Source organism: Eurypyga helias, unplaced genomic scaffold (assembly GCF_000690775.1).
Source record: "Eurypyga helias isolate BGI_N326 unplaced genomic scaffold, ASM69077v1 scaffold9776, whole genome shotgun sequence".
NCBI lineage: Eukaryota > Metazoa > Chordata > Aves > Eurypygiformes > Eurypygidae > Eurypyga > Eurypyga helias.
In genome coordinates this window covers 43555-56958 of record NW_010256185.1, presented here as the reverse complement: position 1 = coordinate 56958, position 13404 = coordinate 43555, and the positions used below count along the sequence as shown (strand labels likewise).

At 47.5% G+C, this 13404-nt stretch overlaps 1 protein-coding gene across 1 annotated transcript in view; it reads right to left on the bottom strand.

Moving 5' to 3' along the window:
* LOC104511116 (limbic system-associated membrane protein-like) overlaps positions 1-13404 on the bottom strand; it is a gene marked incomplete at its 3' end in the record, with an annotated part of 144148 nt that overhangs the window by 89095 nt on the left and 41649 nt on the right. Inside the window, exon 2 of the mRNA XM_010153590.1 lies at positions 2742-2867. Within this exon, the coding sequence (XP_010151892.1) occupies positions 2742-2867 (126 nt within the window). The remainder of the gene's footprint in view (positions 1-2741; positions 2868-13404) is intronic.

Here is a 13404-nt window from a genome sequence, read left to right as displayed (position 1 = left end):
TTCCCTTTGTATTTGTATGTTACACTTCCCAGCCAAAAAGAAATAAACCATTTTTGTGGTCCTAATTCAGGTAATTAGCCAAACAACACTATTGACGAAGTCAGTGAATGAAAGAAACAGCAGACAAATTCACTAATGAACTCCTTGCGGAGAGTGCACAAAGGAAAAGTAATTTGGCCCTCTCACCCCCCAATGCTGGTTTAATTTCACAACCTGTCCATTCAAAACCTCCTACACAAGCTCAATAACACTCATTCTTCCAGTTCTGCAGTCACAAGTTTAGCCACGAAAAAAATCCAAGGAGAGAGAGATATTTTAGAAACCTTTACAATGATCTAAAATAGCTCTTTGATGAACAGCAGATGTCTTCAAAACTAGCATAAAAGAAGCCAAAATGCCTTACAGTTCTGGAAAAGGGAGATTCCAAGATAAGACATATTTCTAACTGCAACAGCTCTGGAATAGAACTGGAATTTATATTAATTGTCAACCTCAAGGTAAATATTTGAAAGAAGCCCTTCTGTCCCCCATTTTGGGAGAAGTGCCTTATCGGGCTACAGACTGCGCAAAGACACAATGTCTGCCTGAAAGCAGTTCCTCTGTATGCACAAAAGATAACAGATGGGTTGAGACGGGGGAAAAAGAGAGAGAACAACAAGCAGTGAGACACGGAGGTGACAGACTGGGAACTGCCCGCCCTTTATCCCTGGCTCTAGTTGTTTAGGGAGTGGGTGCTTGGCAGGCTTCACTGGAGAAGGGAGGACTGAGGATGGATTGGAAGGAGCTCAGTGAGATGGCGCTGATGGAAGCTAACAAGGCAACACCTCTGAAACACACAGCACCAGAGAAAAAGTGTGAAGGGGCATGCTGGAAAACTGAACAATGGACCCAGGAAAACTGACCCTGGAATCAAAGCTGGGATGGGGTTTCCCAGTCCTGTTGCTCACCACAGGGGATAGAATGAAGATTTGCTCTGAGCAGCCTTTTTAAAAAGGAGAAAAGAAGTCTGTGTCTGATACAATGGAGTAGGCAGTACAACTGGGAAAAAGACAAAGCACAAACATGCAGCCAAAGTGCTGAGTCAGGACAAGAATCTTCTCATTACTGCCCTGAACAACACATCTCAGGTACACTAGGCCTTTGTTTTCCCGAAGATGTAAGCTAGTATCCTCATAACACCCTTAACTTGAACAATGTTAGGCTGTGCTCACAGAAGAGCTAGGGAGTGTCTCCTACTTGAACACAACAAAGAGGTAGATGGAGAACTGAAAGACTGATGCAGCAGTAAGATGGAAGATTTGATATCTTAAAAGCAGAAATGCCAGAGCTAGAAGATTATATATATATAATTAAAATAGAAAAAAATAGGTTCTATTTCCCTATATATGCAAATGGCACAGTCATGATTAATACTGAAAATAGCAGAAGAGGAAAGTCAGGTAGTGATGATGATACCACAGAGGAGTAGCACTCCCTTCATCAGCTCTGTTCCTCCCACCTCTTCCTGGCAGTCTTTCCCCACCTTCTTTCTTTTGCTCTTGCAAGAAATGGGCCAGAAATACAAACTGCAAATTTGACTTTCATCCACACGAATGCCCAGGAGGACTTTGGTTTGGCCGAAGGGATAAAGACAGGAAATCTGAGTAACCCCAATCCGAACCACGGGCCCCAAATCCAGGGGCTTCTGGATGCAGCCCTTGGATTGAGCTCTGTTCCAGTGTGTCGTTCTGCTTGTCTCTCTCCTACCTTCTTTCTGCAATGCTCTCCCCTTTGCTGGCTGCCAAACTGCAGTAGCTTGACTGTCCATAGCACGTGCAGAAAGCTTGTACTTTGTCTACCTTAAGCCCTCATTGACCCTTTACATATATGGGAATATCACAGAAAACTATTCATATAGAGCTAATCAATGCTTTCCTTATGCATTTTAGACGGAAGAATATCTGACAGCAAAAGAAAACAGACAAAGAGTTCTGTCCTCAAAGGACATAAGAGAGAGGAAGAGAATCCTACCTCTTGTTCCCATCCTACTGATAGCTCTTTAGGGGTGAAGGTTTCCTTGCAACCCAAGATGCTCACCCCATGGAGTCTGACTAGCAAAAGGATATTCTCCTTCCAAGCTTGCCACATCCTTGAGCATGGAAGGCACAGTTAGAGAGCAGAACAAAGCTGGTGAGTTCTCCTTTATTCTGCCTCCAACCTGCTCTTCACTCATCCTGCAGATCAAACGCCTTCTTTACTCACCTCGCAAGACACAGGAACACTGTCTGCCAAAGTGGAGAAATATGAAATCATCTGTGCCACTGTTTGTTTCCCACTGATTTGCCTTAAAAGGGAAAGGCAAATTCCATGGTTTCCAGAAAGAACCTCTTCTGTGAAATATCTAACCAGAAATCCTTTCCTCTCTCTCTCTGGCACCAGCAGTGTTTTGTGTCCAACACCGTGCCTTGCATTACCAGCAGTGGAGACTGGGACAACTAGATGAAGACCAAAGCTAAACAGAATTATAGGTCCAATTCCGTAAAGCATCTACTGGAGTAATTTCATTTGTTCCTTCAGCCAACCTGGTCGTCGTGCCTTGGAAATCACACCGCAAAACATGTTTGCAGTGCATTTGAGACTCCTGCCACTTTTTTACTGCTGTCTGTATTGCTACTGAAATTTTCTATTGATGTTGGAAGAGAAGGAAACAACTGCACAGTTCACAAATCACCAGCACAGCCCGGTCCAGTCGGGTCTCTTACCTGTTGGGGTAAGGTGCCTCCAGGTGATGACAGGCTCAGGACGCCCATTTGCCATGCAAACCAGGGTCACGTTGCTGCCCTCATTCACGGTGATGTCCGAGGAGATATTGGAGATCTTTGGTGGAACTGTGAAGACAAAAGAAAGTTGGACCTCATTACCCAGGGTTCTAGAGGGCAGCCTGTCTGACTCATTAACCTGTCCACCTATTAGCCAGAGGCAGCCACAGACTCCTCTCAGGCTGCACTCATTCCTGCCTGGGTTTCTGAACAATATCTGGATAATATGTACGGCTGCTTAAGAATCTGCAGGTAGAAACGTCCTTTGCTGCAACTGCGATGCTCTGTGTTTGGACAGGTTTGGGAACCTTCATAAAACAACCTCTAAAACCTTGCCTGACTTCCCCAGGACTTTACGGAAGGAGTCGGCAGGCTCCAAGCACCGTCCCAGCTAATTTTTACACTCCAAACAGTCGCAGACACAGTTCTGTACCCTCTTGCAGGGTGTCAAGCCTCAAGGCATGGACTCAGAGGGTGTGTTGGTTATTGCTACCTCCCACAGGCAGACAGAACCAACGCTGCCAGCCAGGACTCTGCCCTGCTGCTCACACAGCCAAATGCTCGCCTGGAATTTAACTGGAGAGCTGTTAAGCTCACTTCTGTTGCAACGGCCGTGACGAGTTGAGAAACGGGGACGTGCGTCACGGCTAAGGGGTGTTTGCTGAGGGAAGGCACAACAGCGACAGCGGGAAGGAAGTTTTCCACAACATGTTTCAGCCAAGAGGGATCCCCCATGGGCCACCCACAATAGGGAGCATTGGTCTGAATGCACCTCACACAGCACAGCACAAAAAGCATGGTAGGGTCTTTAAAGATTCACAAAACCAGCATGGCTCAGGCATTCTGGAACCTTAAAGACCTCCCAAGCTAACTGAGTTTGTGACATGGGTCCAAAGGGACCACACTGGGAGCTGAACAGGTACCTCCAGATGTGGAGCATGCCGGTGTATCAGCCTCGAAGCAGACCAGGCTGTTGCAGTCTCTCCATCCTCATATCCATGCCTCACACCCCAGAGGTGGTGAGGGAGTTTGGCTAAAAAGGAATCTTCTAATTTTTTTTTTTTTAAGTATTTTTCAGCTTCTGAATTTGTGTGTAGCGAGGAATGAAACAACATCATTTTCTGCTTTGCTTACCACAGAGTAAACAGGCAGCAGCCTCCCCTTCCCCCCCTCCTTGGCAGGAGTGGCTGATGGTCCTTTGGAGGCAAAGCAGCCTTACGAGCTAGGTGGGGAAAAGGAAATGAGGCCTGAAGAGAGCAAGTCACCGCTTCCAGCTGCGTTGCTGGATTCACAGGAATATTGTTTACAACCCACAGCTCATTAGCCTCTCTCTGTAGGCCCCAGACTCATGGACAACACTTCAGCATCTATGACCACGGGACCCCCTTGGAGGAACAGAAGCTCCCGAGCAGGACCTGTTGAACAAAGTGAGGCAGACACGTCTTTGCTGACAGGCTCACTCACCTAGACAAAGAGGCATCCAAGCTAGGCATTTTGGGGAATGATCGCCATAATCTGGGGAGAAGCGACAGCACAGAGGGCAGTGAGGAAGCAGCTGGGGGCCAACACAACAAGGAAGGTTTTTGCACTCCCCTCGTGAAAGCAGGGCAACTGGGGGCCCATCTCCAATGCCTGTGCACCAATGCAAGTATCACAGTGAAAACACCAGGAGGAACTAGATGTTCATGCAGATTCACAGTGTTACAGACCCATTGGGATGACAGAGCTGTGGTGGGAAAGTTCTCAGGGCTGGCAGTGCCATGTGGGATGGATACAGGCTTTTCAGGAGAAACAGGCTGGAAAGGTGAGGAAATGAGGTGCTCTCTCTGCAAAGGAGTGTCTGGAGTGCACCCAGCTCTGGGCAGAAAACCAGCTGGGGACCTCGGCGTAAGGATCAGAGGATATCAGAGTGCCATCCCTGTTGGCTGGTGTCTGCTACCAACCGTTGGGTGAAGGAGAGGCAGTGGGAAGACTGCTTCAGACAGACAGAAGCAGCCTCACAATCACAGTCCCTGGTGAGGACTTCAACGTGGGGAAAATTCTGACTCAAAACGAGAAAAAAGCTTTTACTTTGGGGAGGTCAAAGACAGGAACAGGTTCCCCAGAGAGGTAGTGGAAACTCCATCCCTGGAGATATGCAAAACTCACCTGGATGAGGCCCTCAGCAACCTGCTCTAACAGGCACAAGAAAGGAAGGAGAAGGGACCTTGGAAGCTGTTTTGCTGCTCCAGAGCTAGAACTGATGGCTGATCAGCTCATGGTGAAGCAACCAAAGCAAGGAATGTTGGGGGATGGTTGACTGCACCAGGGTCCCCTTCCCTGGAGGGAAGGAATGTCGGAGCAGGGACACCTCCCTAGCAGCACAATGCTGGGTAAAGCAAAGCACAGCAGAAAAATCAACCCCTCCCACTCAAAGCAAAGTCCCCTGACCAACGCAAGCCCTGCTGCATTTTACATTACCCCCTGCCGATGGCACGCAGGGAGTCTGCACACATTAAGAAGAGGTAGGAGGCAACAGAACAAATAAACATTGTTGGAGACACTGATGCTGTAGAAGAATTTGATCCCACCATACTGAGGGTTACACGAGAGTTTCCCTGACTGTAGATCCATTTTGTGCCCCTTCCCCCTTTATCACACCCCCATTCTGCACAGCAGGTACAAAACAACACACAGTGGCCTCTGAAAGTGAGCAAATACCTTTGCCAACCAATGCCCTGAGAGTGCATGAAGGGCAGCAGACAGGAAATGCCTAGTTGGGATATTCACACTCCCTGCCTCCTCCAAAGGAAGCTCGTGGCTTTGTGTTTCATGGCACACCAAAGCGGGAGGCAGCGTGCAGCACCATGCTGAGATCTGGCACAGCACTGAGGCGCAGGACTCGGAAGCACCTTCTCCTTTCTGTCCCATTGGATGATGGGAGTGCTCTGTCTCATGGGTCAGGACAGACTGACCCATCGCTCCCCACCAGCTGAGCTGCAGGCTGGGAAAGCCCTGCAAGCTCCGGCACTGAAATCCCAACTCTTACGACAGGGACCAAAGCAACAGCTCAGTCCCGTAGCAGCATACCTGCAGCACGTACTGTGTGTCAGACCCCAGACCAACACGCACTGGAGAGGACAGAGAGGCTTATTCTGGGAAAGAAGAACAGAGGCTGCTGTTCTTGCAAGAGTTGCATCCCAGCTGCTTTGTCAGGGGATACAAGGACAGTGACTTTGGAGCATCCCCAGCACAGCTTTTCTGGTGTGTTGGCAAACACGAGTAAGCAGAGCCCAAGAGTAGAACCACTGGGCAAGATCACGCAGTAAGTAGGACTAAGTTCAAGCAGGACTAGCAGATGGAGCTGTAGGTCAGTCTGAGGTCCTAGCAGAACAACATGATGACAGCCAAAACACAGCCGAGGAGAGAGCAGCGAAAGCCACCACGGGGCACCAGCAGCAGAGCTGCAGCCAGGACATGTGTACCCTGCCACTTTCAAAGCCGTCAAGCCATTTTAGTTTGCAGAGGATCAAGTAAACTCAGCAAATAGAAACAGATCTGACCATGCAGACCAAACACCCAGGAGAAGGAGAATGTGTCCAGATGGTTGTATCTGACTCGCCACTTTTTCTGATGTGTGCGAAAAGGGCATCCAAGGCTGAAATCCTGTTAGGAGTTTAATGGCTGGTTCCCATCAACTCCCATGTTGGTCAGAGGGAAAAGAAAGGCTGAGAGGAAGTGGAACAGGGCAGGAAATAATTTCCCGGTGAATTTAAAGCCTGGTTTGGTTTCGTCTGCGTAGAATCCAAAGCCAGCCAGCATTAAAAATGACTCGATCTTAGTGGACAGTAATTTCACTCAGATAAAAAGTCAGAGACTTTTAATTTTCAGGGTGTCAAGCCAGCATGTTAAAATGCCAAAACTGTCAGCACCAGCAACAGTTAGCATTGCCTCCTTGGCACTTGTCATTACTTTGCACACACCTTTTTAGGACAGTCTTAAAATGAGAAGCTTTGACCTTATTATTTTTTCCCATGTGTGGGTTGTGTTATGTTTCACAGTTCCCAGGCTGCTGGAAGAAGGATTGCTGAGAATAAAACCCGCTGGGACCAGAATCTTATGGGTGTCACAGCCTTCTTTAGCCCAGCTATCTCTCGTGCCCTCAACTGGAAAACTGACTTGTGTCTGGCCTCTGTGAACCATTAGCACAGGCAAACCCACAGCCTACAGACCCACAGCAGGGGAAGCAGTATAGTTAAACAGGGTTTTAAGGCATTTTTCATATTCAGCCTAACAACTCGTCCCTCCAGGAGAGACCAGGCTGCTGCTGGACCTTTCTGGCTGCAGTAACCATGGGAAAGCACTGCCAGGCTTTCTGGTACTGCTGAAAGAGGTAAAACCGCCAGATGTTTTACCCCTTACAGTGTAAATGTGATATGGGGTATCCATTACCCTGTCCTAAGATCCCCCTGGATGGGGAACAGAGACTGACATGAAAGGAAGCACAGTGTAGTACCCCACTGCACTATCCCTGGAGAGGTAGGATGCCCTACCCATGCCAGGGCCAGATTCTGGAGAGCTGGAAACGAGCTCTGAGAAGAATGACTTAAACTATTTGTTTCCTCTACATTTCACATCCGCAGGGCAAGCCTGATGCCAGTGCAGCATCTCATCTTACGTGCCACTGAAGGCAGATAACAACCCCCAAACTAACTGGTAGCCTTTCCTCTCAAGAAGCTGACACTGGAAGAGCTGGTGGCATGCAAGGCAGGAGCAGGTTAAGGGCAGAAATGCTGTAGGGCACCCTGGGCTGGGAGTGCTGCAGGGCAGAGCTGCTGTGGGAATTCAAGACCCAGACAAGGCACAGTGCCAGAGCTAGGTAGGACAGGCTTGCGCAGAACCTCCTTGCGCCAAGCCTGCTCTACTTAATTGCCGTCAATCCTTCACTTTTGTGACAACTGCAACTCACATTAATTTAAATAATAAGAAAGACTGAGACATGAAAAATAGAGCGCACTCCCCCAGCGCAATCACTGTTGCTCTTGAGATGAAAGCAAGTGATTTGTTTCCACAAAACATTACCGTGTCTCAAAAACACCCGCTACAGCGGTTATTACAAACCAGGGGCTGCATACGCGAGGCAGCAAGGAAACCACAAACGAGAGAACACGCAAACATCTGCTGTTGTTATCCTTGCCTTTTACGACAAAAACCCTTCAGAGCTCAAAGCTCCTGAGATATTATTTGGGATCACGCGGGCAGGCTGGATCAGATTTATCATTCAAGGCTATGGAAGTAGGCAAGGACTGGTGCTACACCCCTAATCGAGTAAACGAGTCCACCCAATGGTCAAGAGATGCAAGTTTGCATCCAGGAGGCCAGAATACCTTTTCATGAGTGCAGTGGGGGAATGGAAAAAGAAAACATCAAGGTTATACCTTGCTGATAATGGTATAACGAGCAATCCTTCTGGAGGTCTTTTCCTAAGGTAGTTAATACTGGAACAGTCCACGCCACAGCTCACAAAACAGTTAAACTACCTGTCTTTTGATCAAAGCATCCAGACACAACACAGGCATAATATGGCAGAAATGGGAACCACCGCTTAGCATGAGTAGTACTTCTATGCAGAGGGTACTTACTGAGCAGCGGTTTCTGGCTCCGGCATTGGTTGAAGTCTGCAGACCTCAGTACAGGAGGAGGGTGGGTTTGTGAGACAAGGGCAGGAGGCATGGGACTAGGAACTCACATTGGGTATGGCAGGATGAAAAACACAGAGATGGACATCTAGCTGGAAAAGGGCTCTGAACCCTGTGAACACACAGGAAGTTCACAGTCAGATGGTCTGACTGCTCCCTTTGGGGAAACAGAGCTTTGCACCAGACCCGTAGATGCAGTCTTACACTGTGGGGGATCTACTCCCCCATCTGAAACTACGAGACTGCTGAACAGTCTTGCCCCATCCCTGGCTGTCTTCAAGGGCAGGCTGGATGGGCCTTTGAGCAACCTGGTCTAGTGGAAGGTGTCCCTGCCCATGGCAGGGGGGTTGGAACTAGATGGCCTTTAAGGTCCTTTCCAACCCAAACCATTCTATGAACAGTCAGGTATTTTGTCAATAAGCCACAAAATACATTTAAAAAATAGAGCTGTTACTCCCGCTCTACAGACCTAAGATACAGCCAAAGCTATTTAATCCCTCCAAGACACAGAAGCAAATAGTACTGAAAATAAGAAAGCCCATAAGCTCCATTTAAGTGCTTGTCCCAAGGACACCGGGGATACAAACACAGAGTCACCACAACCCCTCCCATATATCCTTATGAGTTAGTTACTTCCTCCAGCCTATTTACCTTCCTCTGTATTGGCAAGTAGGACCCCTATCCGCTGGAGAAAATTAAGACGCCCACCAACTAATCCACAGGAGCCCCTGGCTTTCAGGGCAAAAAGAAACCACCAGGATACCTCTCCAAAGTCAATGGAACTTTGCAGCCTCCAAAAGGCCTCCACAGGTGCCTATCAATTAGCCTCGAGAGTTCTCATTTCCCTATCCCCAGCTCCCAATTAACTGCACTTTGCAACAAACACAAAGACGCTAATAAGCCCCAAGGCAGAGGTAGGGCGGACGCTGACCATCATATGGCCCTTGAATGCTTCAGAGCTGCCACCTTGCTCACCACAATTAGGGGTCCTTTCCTGGGGCAATTAATTGACAGCAAATTGGCCTCATTAGTCATTGTTTAGTTAAAGCGTTTAGTGGGGACAGAGGGCCTGAAGAAGGGGCTGAGCTGCTAAACACAACTAAATGGTTTAATTTCCCTCTTATGTGTGCAGCAGACTAATCACAGTTTTTTACAGCCGTAACAAGAAACAGCTTGTTGCTGCTTAGGTCTGCAAAGGGAGCAAGCTGAGAGCTGGAAAGTAAAATCCAGACACCCTTTGGGAAGCGGCATGCTAATGTTTCTGAAGCACTTTGCAGACAAAATGCGACATGAGACCCAAGATGTGTTTTTTCACAGTCTGATTCACGTTGCAGCCTCAGCCAGAGGGAGATGAAGCTGTCACCAGGGCGGGAGGGCAGAGAGTGAAGTTGTTGAACTTTGTTAAAGAGAGTGGACTCTGAAACATCCTTCTGTCCTGCTCTGCTAGGCTTGTTTCACCCAGCCGGTGCCTTTCTAGGCCTTATAGCTTCTGGTGAAGTAGAGACAAATGCTGAAAGCTTGGTTTTGTATTTTAATCCCCTGGGAACCAAAAACCTTTTAAAAATACACTACAGTCTTTTTACAAGGTGTAAAAATTGCTTATTTCTATTGTCTGAAAGAGGGTGCCTTGCCATGTCCATCCCTGGTGGCCTTTAGGGCAGGGTCTATCCCAGTCAGAGCATGGAAACCACTTAGGAGACCTTCAGTTCCCAACCCACGTGTGCCCCTCCGCCACTCGGCCCCAGTGTGGCGGATCTCCATCCCAGCATTGCTGCTGATGCCAAGGGAGGCTGGGGGCTGCTAGCTGGGGCCTTGCATCTTGGCGAGCTTCCCCCACTGAGCAGCTGAGCCTCTCCCACTGAGACGCCACGCAGGAAATTATTTCAATCCAGATGGGGACCGTGCACATTGCTCTGACTGGGAGCAGAGCAGCAGACAGGATGCTGTAAATCAGAGCCATGTGGAAAGCCCTCCCCGTTCACTGAGCTCACTGTGTTTCAGAATAAGAGCCGAAAAGCCAAGCCATTTTGTCCAAAGGAAGGCTCTGCCTCTTCCAATATACAGTTAAGTGTGGGGACTATTTTTCCACATAAAATTGCATGGGAAACACTTCCAGTATACTGTTTCTTAAAAGAGGGCAGCATGGAGTGTAAGCCTCTTAAGGCTGTCCCATCCATGAGCTGCTGGAAAAGTCAGCCCAAAACTGGGGTCTATTACTTATAGTCATTCCCACTGTTTTTTATTTTTTTTTTTTTTTTTAAACGTGTGTCCATGAAACTGTCAGGAGAGAAATTGGTCCACTTCCTGAGAGAGAAACAGTGAGAGAAAAATAGCCTAAGCCTCAAGCCAACCTTGTTTTCCAGTGCATGGACGTGACGTTGTGGGACAGGGATAAAACAGTGTCCTTCCTGCTCCTAACCCACCAACTCAGCTTTAAACCCGGACTCCAGCCATTTACCCTAGAGATGTCTCAGCTCCAAGCCTGAGCCCTGGCCTTGGCCCGATGCTGACAGCGTTTCACCCACCCCTGGCTTTTTGGTGTCACCCCACCAAGTGCACAGGGTCACAAGCCGGTGTCTGTGGATCCTGATGCATCCCAGGAGGGCAGGCCCTCGGTTGCATGCTTAGCATGTAAATAAAAACACAAAGCACAAGCCGTATGCATGCCTGATACCCCCTTATCACTTGATTTGGACCTTTGGATACGAAGTATTGGTTCCTTGCTACAAAACTTTTTTTTTTTTTTTTCCTAATAACATACCACATTTATGCTGGGACTGCAGTGATCCACTTATCTGTGGTTCATCTCCTTAAAGGACAGCTCTCTGCATTTGCCACTTGTGTTGCTCCGGTTCTTTCCGCTTGTAGAACTGACTGCAAGCACTTCATGGCTAACCCTCCTAGAGAGGCCGGCTGTGAAAACACAGCCTTCTTCACAGGACATGTGTAAACAACAACAGAAGAGCTAGCTATGCTAATCCCCAGGGATTAACCCTTGGAATGCTGCCTAATCCCAAACACTTTAAGGACTACAGATGTACACAGTTTTCAATCTTTGTTTCAAGTGTGTTTATATATTCCCTTAGACCAATTCTTGAAATCTGGCAAGTGTTTATTTATGGGACTGAAACAATACAAAATCTTTTCTTCTGCAGATACAATCAGTCATCCTGGAAAAGAAATTCTGTGAGAAAAGTTGTCCTTAGTGTTCAGGTCCTCCATGGACATCTCTGAAAATTTTGTTAAGAAAAACCTTTTCACAGAAACATTAAGCATGTTGGATGTACATGGTATGCAGATGAGTCCTAATATGCAGCCTTTCTAGGGCTTCATTCAGAGCCCTGGGAGCTCCTCCTTTGATGTTAACGGCCTTTGGACAAATTCTTACATAGCAAGAAGGGCTTCGAGGAAGTGCTGCAGCCAGAACAGGGATGCTTTATTAGCCAGTTGAGAGAAAAAAAAAGCAAGATTATGTTTAACTGAGTCCCAGCAGTCCTTGGATCCTGCCTGTTAAATCTTTCTTTGGGAAGTGGACCAGGCACCACAGGCCAGGTATGGAAAGAAAGCACACAGAAAAGCCTGTGTCCTTCCAGCACAAGAGGTGGCTTCTGTGTGTTAGGAAGATGACTGGCGTTTTCCTAATGAGGTAAGCTGTCGAGGAAGGTAATTTCAGCTAATAATCCACTCTGGATAAAAACAAGGTTGCCTATCATAGCTTTACATGCAGGAGAAACAGAGCTCACGTGTACGTTTGGTTGTTTGTTTTCAGATCTTATGCTGTTGCTTAGACTCAGCTCATTAGAGACAGACAGTACAACCAACAGAACTGCCTTCATGAACCACCTGATGGACATCCACACACAGGCTGAAATGAAAAGAAACCTCTCTCCAAACCTTGTTCATAGATTCTTTTGGTTGCCCATGGTTTACCCCACAGCCTCTGCGATAAACCACAGAGGCGGTGAATACAATGCTCTAAGTGTCTTGTGCATACCATATACCCAAGGATCTGGCTCAGTTTCAACCAAGACGGACAGCTTCCCAGTGACAAGCCTCTCACTCAAATCAAATGCACGCGGTCTATCTTTTCTTAGCGGGTTTTCCTTCTTTACTCATAGAAATGAGAAAAATGGGGCAGGACAGCTTGCTGTAACCACCGTTCAAGATTACTTTCAGGCTTCTAGGGGAGCAGAAAGCTAGTGTAGCATTTTGGAAATGCTGGTTTTGCTTCCAGTCAAAAGTGTAAAGAACACAGCTAATAATCCCACACTTGGACCTTTACGTGCTCTGGATAAAATTCATTCTTGAGTTAAGTGCTCAGATTTGGAGAAGAGTGTAAAGTACTGTACACTGTCCTTGATCTATAACTCTTCAACCCATGGCCTAGGACAGCAGTCTGGTAAGAAAACACTGCTGTTTCCTGCACAAGAGGATTCCCACTGTCCAGTTCAGCAAGCGATGGACAATGTATAACACAAGCCACCATAGCTCCTTCACTGAGCTATCAGATCAGCAATCAGAAGACAAACGTCTCAGCAGAGAGCAGCTGCCTCTTTTGATGCTGAAAGCCCCACCAAAACAATTTTAAGCAAAAATGAACTTGAAACAAATCCCTATCTCCAAAATATCACACATTTTGAGTGTGAAAAAGACTGAAAGTGCAACTCTATTTTTTTCAGCTTGGGCTGCTCAGCACATTCCTGTATTGTCACTATTGCTGGATCCACAGATGGTGGCCTTCCCCGGCATACACAGTTATGAAATGCCAGCTGTGAGACCTTCAATTGTCAGCTATTGTTGAGCTTGGTGATATCTGCAGCAGCGTGTTTTCTAAAGGCCAGGGTGTTATCATCAGCTGTCTGAGAAGGGAAAGCCAAAGAGTTCAAGGCACAGCATCCCTTCTGTCGGAAATGCTCATCTACACAAGT